This window comes from Panthera pardus, unplaced genomic scaffold (genome assembly GCF_024362965.1).
Source record: "Panthera pardus isolate Hobbes unplaced genomic scaffold, ASM2436296v1 HiC_scaffold_11, whole genome shotgun sequence".
In the NCBI taxonomy this organism is placed as follows: domain Eukaryota; kingdom Metazoa; phylum Chordata; class Mammalia; order Carnivora; family Felidae; genus Panthera; species Panthera pardus.
The window spans coordinates 268,451-276,619 of NW_026526666.1; the positions used below are offsets into that span (position 1 = coordinate 268,451).

The 8,169-nt window shown below is 49.8% G+C and overlaps 1 protein-coding gene across 1 annotated transcript; it reads left to right on the top strand.

The window, feature by feature from the left end:
* The first annotated feature begins 507 nt into the window (after positions 1-507).
* Positions 508-4,822, top strand: LOC109256981 (uncharacterized). The gene is made up of 5 exons (XM_053889298.1): positions 508-703; positions 2,337-2,446; positions 3,035-3,890; positions 4,026-4,104; positions 4,336-4,822. Exons 3-5 carry the CDS (start codon positions 3,116-3,118, stop codon positions 4,820-4,822), a joined length of 1,341 nt encoding a protein of 446 aa, XP_053745273.1. The 5' UTR covers positions 508-703; positions 2,337-2,446; positions 3,035-3,115.
* Positions 4,823-8,169: the final 3,347 nt, after the last annotated feature.

Below are 8,169 nucleotides of genomic sequence, written 5' to 3' on the forward strand. Positions count from 1 at the left end.
CCCCATTGAAAACGAAACCAACCGCGAGGGGCCAGCCGGCCGAACCTGCGGGCGCACCCAGCGTGAGCCAAACCCTCGCCTCCCCGACTCCACTGTGGCCCTACCCCTGCAGGAAATAGGACCCCCCGATGAAACAGGCAACCCCCGACTCCAGTATTGGCCCTTCTCCACCAGTGACCTTTACAACTGGAAAACACAGAACGCTCGATTCTCTGATAACCCTAAAGACCTAATAGCTCCTTTAGACAGTGTCATGTTCGGGGCGCCTGGGTGGCTCAGTCGGTTAAGCGGCCGACTTCGGCCCAGGTCATGATCTCGCGGTCCGTGAGTTCAAGCCCCGCGTCGGGCTCTGTGCTGACAGCTCAGAGCCTGGAGCCTGTTTCAGATTCTGTGTCTCCTTCTCTCTGACCCTCCCCCATTCATGCTTTGTCTCTCTCTGTCTCAAAAATAAATAAACGCTAAAAAAAAAAAAATAATAAATAAATAGACAGTGTCATGTTCACCCACCAGCCCACCTGGGACAACTGTCAGCAGCTCCTCCGCATCCTGTTCACTACAGAGGAGGGAGAGAGGATTCAATTAGAAGCAAGAAAGCTGGTTCCCGGAGACGACGGTCAGCCGACATCTAGCCCTGACCTCATTAATGCGGCTTTCCCCCTAACCAGACCTCCACAGGACGAATGGGACTACAACACGGCAGAAGGTAGGGGAAGGCTACTCATTTATCGCCAGACTCTGATGGCGGGTCTCCAGGCTGCAGCTCGCAAGCCCACCAATTTGGCTAAGGTATATTCGGTCGTACAGGGAAAGGCAGAGAGTCCAGCTGCTTACTTAGAGAGATTAATGGAAGCCTTTAGGCAGTTTACCCTCATGGATCCAGAAGTCCCTGAGAACCAGGCTGCTGTCGTTATGTCCTCTGTAAATCAAGCAGCTCCTGACATTAGAAAAAAACTCCAAAGCCTAGAGGATTTAGAAGGTAAACAGATCCAGGATCTGCTCCGTATACCACAACGGGTCTACAACAACAGGGACGCCCCAGAAGAGAGACAGATCAAAGCCATAGAGAAAATGACTCAAGTCCTGGCCGCTATAGTCCAGAAAGAAGAGCCACCCCCAGAAGGCATTCAAACAATACGCCCTCCCAGGCTGCACTTAGATAAAGATCAATGCGCCTATTGTAAAGAAAAAGGCCATTGGATACGAGAATGCCCCAAGAAGAAACAACCCCGCCCCAGCCAAGGGCAATGGCAGCCTAAAATAGCCCCCATACCGTTTACCCAAGATACAGAATAGGGAGGACGGGGTTGGGATCCCCTCCCCGAACGTAGGGTAACATTGCAAGTGGAGGGGACCCCGGTCCAGTTCCGAGTTGATACCGGGGCACAGCACTCAGTTCTGGTCAAGCCCCATGGAAAAGTATCTGAAAAATCGTCCTGGGTACAAGGGGCCACCGGAATAAAGAAGTACCCCTGGACAACTCAGAGGACTGTGGACTTAGGAACTGGGAAGGTAACCCACTCCTTCCTGGTCATTCCCGACAGCCCCTGCCCCCTGTTGGGGAGGGATTTGCTTACCAAAATGGGGGCCCAAATTCATTTCCAACCGGGGGGACCCACAGTGACTGACTTCCACAACCAACCCATATCTGTACTCACTGTGAAACTAGAAGATGAATATAGGCTCCATCAGGAACCCACTCCTCTGGATCAGGGCATCGAGCCCTGGCTTCAACGCTTCCCAGACGCGTGGGCAGAAATGGGTGGTATGGGGCTAGCAAAACATCGCCCAGCCCTATTTATAGAGGTCAAGCCCGGGACGGACCCCGTCCGCATGCGCCAATACCGCATGCCCGCGGAAGCCAAAAATGGCATCACACCGCATATCCACCGCCTCCTTGACTTCAGGGTCCTACGCACCTGCCACTCAGCATGGAATACCCCCCTGCTGCCCGTGCACAAACCCAACAGCGGGGAATACAGACCAGTGCAGGACCTGAGAGAAGTCAATAAGCGGGTGATGGACATACATCCAACCGCTCCTAACCCCTATACTCTCCTGAGCACCCTCAGCCCAGAAAAACAATGGTATACTGTTCTGGATCTAAAAGATGCTTTTTTCAGCCTGCCACTAGCGCCTAAAAGTCAAGAGCTATTTGCATTCGAGTGGACAGATCCAGACAGGGGCATAAATGGCCAGCTCACTTGGACCAGACTGCCACAAAGATTCAAGAACTCTCTGACCCTGTTCGACGAGGCTCTACACGAAGATTTAAGTGAGTACAGACAACAACACCCTAAATATAACTCTCCTACAGTATGTTGATGATCTCTTAAGAGCTGCCGAGACACCCGAAGCCTGCATCCAGGGAACCGAAGTTCTCCTGCGAACTCTGGGAACCTTAGGCTACCGCGCCTCAGCAAAGAAGGCTCAGATCTGCAAGTCAGAGGTAACTTACCTGGGTTACTTACTGAAAGGGGGGCAACGTTGGCTAACGGATGCCCGGAAGGAGACTGTCCTTCGTATTCCCAGACCGCAGACACCACGACAGGTGAGGGAATTCCTAGGGTCGGCTGGGTTCTGCAGACTATGGATACCAGGGTTTGCTGAATTAGCAAAACCTTTATACCAGGCAACAAAAGATCAACAGCCCTTTAGTTGGACGGAAGAAGCCGAACAGGCCTTCCAACAAATTAAAACTGCTCTGCTATCAGCACCTGCCCTGGGACTTCCCGATGTCTCCAAACCCTTCCACCTATATGTAGATGAAAACCGAGGCATAGCTAAGGCGGTGCTAACCCAGCATTTAGGCCCTTGGCGCAGGCCAGTAGCCTATCTGTCTAAAAAGCTACATCCAGTGGCCGCCGGATGGCCACCCTGTCTCCGGATGATTGCAGCCACTGCCCTAATGGTAAAGGATGTTGATAAGCTGACCATGGGCCAAGAGCTACAAGTCACCACCCCACATGCCATCGAGGGCATCCTCAGGCAGCCGCCTGACTGATGGCTGAGCAATGCTCAACTCACTCATTACCAGGGACTGCTGTTGAACCCCCTCAGGGTCATCTTCACCCCCCCAACGGCCCTGAACCCAGCATCACTGCTGCCAGACCCAGACATGGGAACCCCACTTCATGACTGTGCCGACATACTGGCTCAAGTTTATGGGGTCCGGGAGGACTTGCAGGATCAGCCATCATCGGACGCAGACGCCATCTGGTTTACCAACGGAAGCAGCTTCGTTCACCAAGGACAAAGGTATGCGGGGGCGGCCGTGACTTCAGAGACCGAGGTGGTGTGGGCAGAAGCCCTACCCCCCGGAACCTCAGCCCAGAAGGCTGAACTAATAGCCTTAACCCAGGCCCTAAAATTAGGGAGAGACCGCAAGCTAACCGTGTACACTGATAGCCGATATGCCTTCGCCACCGCTCATGTACATGGGGCGATATACAGAGAACGGGGGCTCCTCACAGCTGAAGGGAAAGACATCAAAAATAAAGAAGAGATTCTAGCCCTGCTAGCAGCCTTATGGGAACCCAAAAAGCTAACGATTGTGCATTGCCCAGGACACCAGAAGACAACCGACCCAGTTTCCCAGGGCAACAATTTGGCCGATCAGACTGCAAAAAACATAGCTCGGCCCCCAGCGCAATTATTGACCCTACAGCTGCCAGACTCCGGACCCCGGGAATTGCCCCCCAGCCCTGAGTATTCAGAAAGCGACATTCAATGGATGAGTCAACTTCCTATGACCCGAATCAAAGATGGCTGGTGGAGAGACTCCAAAAGCAGCATTATACTCCCAGATAAACTAGGATGGCAAGTTCTAGAGCGGATCCATCGCAGCACCTACTTAGGTTCCTGGCGAACGTTGGACTTACTCAACAATGCGAGTAGCAATCCTCAGACAACAGGGGTAAGACAAAGAGGGAGCAGACCGGGGACCTATTGGGAAGTAGATTTCACTGAGGTAAAACCAGGAAAATATGGATATAAGTATTTGCTAGTTTTTGTAGATACCTTTTCAGGATGGACTGAAGCCTTTCCAACCAAGAATGAAACGGTGCAGATTGTAGCCAAAAAGATCCTAGAAGAAATCCTGCCCAGGTATGGTTTTCCAGTAATGATAGGGTCAGACAATGGACGTGCATTTGTCTCTAAGGTAAGTCAGGGACTGGCTTCCATACTTGGGGCAGATTGGAAATTACATTGTGCATACCGACCCCAAAGCTCAGGACAGGTAGAGAGAATGAACAGAACATTAAAGGAGACCCTAACCAAATTGACCATGGAGACTGGCGCTAACTGGGTGGTCCTTCTCCCCTACGCTCTGTTCAGGGTGCGTAATTCCCCATACAAACTGGGACTCACACCCTATGAAATAATACATGGTAGACCACCCCCCATCATCCCTAACCTAAAAGCTAACCTTGTCAAAGCTGAGAACGATTATAGTCTTGAATTCTTGTTCTCCCTACAAGCCTTGCAGAGGGTCCATGAAGATGCATGGCCCAAATTAAAGGAACTCTATGAGACTGGACCCCTGCCTATTCCACATCAATTCCGGCCAAGGGATTGGGTCCTCATCAAACGTCATCGGCAGGGAACTCTGGAGCCCAGGTGGAAAGGACCCTTCCAGGTCATCCTGACAACGCCTACTGCCATCAAAGTAGACGGAATCGCCACCTGGATCCATTTCGCCCACGCCAAACCAGTGGACCCGTTCTCAGACCTCATCGGACCTTCAAAGACAACCTGGACTGTTGATCGGACTAAGGACAATCCTTTAAAATTGACCCTACGCCGCCAACGGACTGAGCCGTAACTATGGTACTTGCCCTCCTCTTGATCGTTCTGCAAATTCTGTCTGTAAATCCAAACCCCCACAACCCCTATAATTTGACATGGGAAATTACTAATTTAGAGACTCATGAAGTCTATAACAAAACCCTAGGAACCGCCCCATTAAATACCTGGTGGCCAGATTTATATTTTAATTTAGAAAAAATTAGTCCATTAGAAAAAATGGAAGGAGGTAAATGGAGGCAACTGCAAAGGAGGGTATCAATAAGTAGAAATGGATTTTATGCATGTCCGGGATTTAGGACGGGGGCGATGAGGCGCACATGTGGAGGGTTTGAAACCCTCTATTGCGCAGCCTGGAGTTGTGTCACCTCCAATGATGGGGAATGGAAGTGGGAAGTAAAACCCCAATTTATTGAAATGTCCTATGTCCGACCATGTACCCGCACCAGGTATGATGAAAACTGTAACCTTATTCGTGTAAGATTTACAGAGGAGGGGAAAAAGGACAGGCGGTGGGTCTCAGGACTCACTTGGGGACTCTACTTATATCAATATCCCCTCTTTGGGACTGCCATTCAAATAAAATTAGAAGTCTCCCCTCTTGTACAACCGGTGGGGCCAAATCAGGTATTAAAAAGGAGACGAGCCTATCCCCAGGCAGATCCCCACTACTCCCTCCAGCAGGACCCCCGCCCTTACCCCAGGAGTAAAAGCACAAGCTGTCCAAGAAAATCAGAACCCAGAAGGCATAGACTCCCTATGGAAATTGCTAACAGCAGCGTATGAGGCCTTAAACCAATCGGACCCTGAGGCAACAAGGGCCTGCTGGCTATGTTAGGATATAAAACCCCCCTTCTACGAAGCCATAGGTTTAGCTGCCCCTTTTTCACAGTCAGGAGAAGAGTCGCCAGCAGCTTGCAAGTGGAATCGAAAGGGCCCCGGCCTCACACTGCAAGCGGTCACTGGCAATGGGACTTGTATAAGAAAGGTCCCCTCTAGCCATATCCAGCTCTGTGCCCCGACTAATTACTCTATAGATGAATCTAAATGGATAATTCCAGCTCTTGACAGTTGGTGGATTTGTTCTAAGACAGGGCTCACCCCATGTGTTAGCAGAGATGTTTTTAATTTGTCACCCGAATATTGTATCATGGTATTAATATTTCCAAAGGTTATTTACCACCGAGAAAATGTTGTATATGATCTGTGGACAGAAGGGACGGAAGCAAGAGAGTCAATAAGAACAAAACGGGAACCCTTTACGACCATAACCTTGGCCACCTTATTTGGCCTCAGTGCCATAGGGGCAGGAACAGGGATCTCATCACTAGCCATCCAGCACCGAGGGTTCAATAGCCTAAGGGCAGCAATTGATGAGGATATAGCCAGACTTGAGGACTCAATCTCGCACCTCGAAAAATCTCTGACCTCCCTTTCTGAAGTGGTCCTACAGAACCGAAGGGGGCTAGATCTAGTCTTCCTCCAACAGGGAGGTTTATGTGCAGCCTTAAGAGAAGAATGTTGTTTTTATGCTGACCACACCGGAGTAGTCCGAGAGTCCATGGCTAAAGTTAGAGAAGGCCTGGCCAAACGGAAGCGTGAACGAGAACAACAACAAGGCTGGTTTGAGTCTTGGTTCAATCAGTCCCCATGGCTAGCCACCCTGCTTTCTGCTCTAGCTGGGCCCCTTATACTCCTCCTTCTCCTCCTCACCCTCGGGCCTTATATTATTAATAAACTAGTTGTCTTTATCAAAGACCGAGTTAACACGATCCAACTGATGGTCCTTAGGACCCAATACCAACCTATCATTACCGAAACATTTGAGTCAGACACATAAGATCCAAGATTGGCTCTTAAGGCACCAAAGAAAGGGGGGAATGAGAGACTAAGAGAAAAATTACCAGGTGTACTCACAACTGCAAAGAAAAGACACCCCCCCCCCCCCACCCCCGCCATTCCCAAAACCAGCCAGGGCATGCCTGGTTGTGGTCTGACCTAAAGGCGGGAACCAATCAAGTTCTGCTGAGTGGTTTGAAATAAAGGTGGGAACCAATCAAGTTCTGCTGAGTGGTTTGAAATAAAGGCGGGAACCAATCAAGTTCTGCTGAGTGTTCAAATTTAAATGTCAACCCATAACAGCTCTGTAACCGCGAAAAATCCCTAACTTGTTTGTGCCTGTCTATAAAAGAAGCTGTAAGATCCTCGCTCGGGGCCTCTTAGCGTCACCGGCAACGAGTGCGCGGAGGTCCGGGTTCGAACCTGCAATAAACGACCCTTGCCGCTTGGCTTTGACTCTGGACTCTGGTGGTTTGTTTTCGGGGGGGGGGGGTCTCTCGAATCGGGGCATATCACACCGACGCAGCGGTGAGATGCCAGAGAGAGCCAGCGAGTTTCAAAAGCACAAAGGTTTTATAGGGGTCTAGGGGCAGTTGTTGAGGTAATGGCTGTGGCCTTAGCCGATTGGCTGGGGAAGGGTCGTGGCCTCAGCCGATTGGCTGGGGAAGGGTTGGAGTCCCGTTATGCAAGTTGCCGGGCGTGTTTTGATCGGGAAGTTTGAATGGTAAGCAGGAGGTTACTCAAGGGGAGGAGGTTTGAGGTTTCTGCCTTTTTCCCGGAAAGGGGGCCATGTCGGGGACATAGTCACTCAAGATGGAGGACACAGAACACGATGGAATCAGCTGGCGTAGGTCCGCTCTTTCATGAGCACAGAGGAGGGACAGAGTGAGAGAATCCTAAGCAGGTTCCAGGCTGATAGCTAGAACTCGGGGAACTATGAGATCATGACCTGAGCTGAAATCAAGGGATGGACAGATGCTTAACTGAGCCACCCAGGCTTCCCTGAAGGTTATTCATTTTATGTTGATTTCACAACCTGCTGTTTTGCTAACTCTTTTTGTTTTTTGGTAGCAGTACCATTGACTTCTAAGGGTATTCTGGCTGTATCATTACTTCGTTTGCAAATAGAGTTAATCTTACCTTATTCTTTCAAATTCTAATGTCTCTAATTGTTTTCTCTTGTGTAATTTCATTGGCTAATATCTTAAATACAACATTGAAAGGCATTGGAGATAGTGAGCATATATTTTTCTGAATCTAATGTAGGAGTTTCTAGATTTTCCCCAGTTCCATTCTTGATTTTGGCCTGAATTATATGTATTTAAGGCATGATTTTGTTTTAACTTACAAGTGTAAGTGTCTTTTAGGTTTCTTTTTTTTTTTTTAATTTTTTTTAACGTTTATTTATTTTTGAGAGAGAGAGAGACAGAGCATGAACGGGGGAGGGGCAGAGAGAGAGGGAGACACAGAATCCGAAGCAGGCTCCAGTCTCTGAGCCATCAGCCCAGAGCCCGACGCGGGGCTCGA

Coding starts and splice junctions, on each gene's coding strand:
- LOC109256981 (XM_053889298.1), top strand. CDS start 3,116: ATGGGAACCCCACTTCATGACTGTGCCGACATACTGGCTCAAGTTTAT. Junction 3,891..4,025: donor GGACTTACTCAACAATGCGA/GTAGCAATCCTC, acceptor ATACCTTTTCAG/GATGGACTGAAGCCTTTCCA. Junction 4,105..4,335: donor CTAGAAGAAATCCTGCCCAG/GTATGGTTTTCC, acceptor CGCTCTGTTCAG/GGTGCGTAATTCCCCATACA.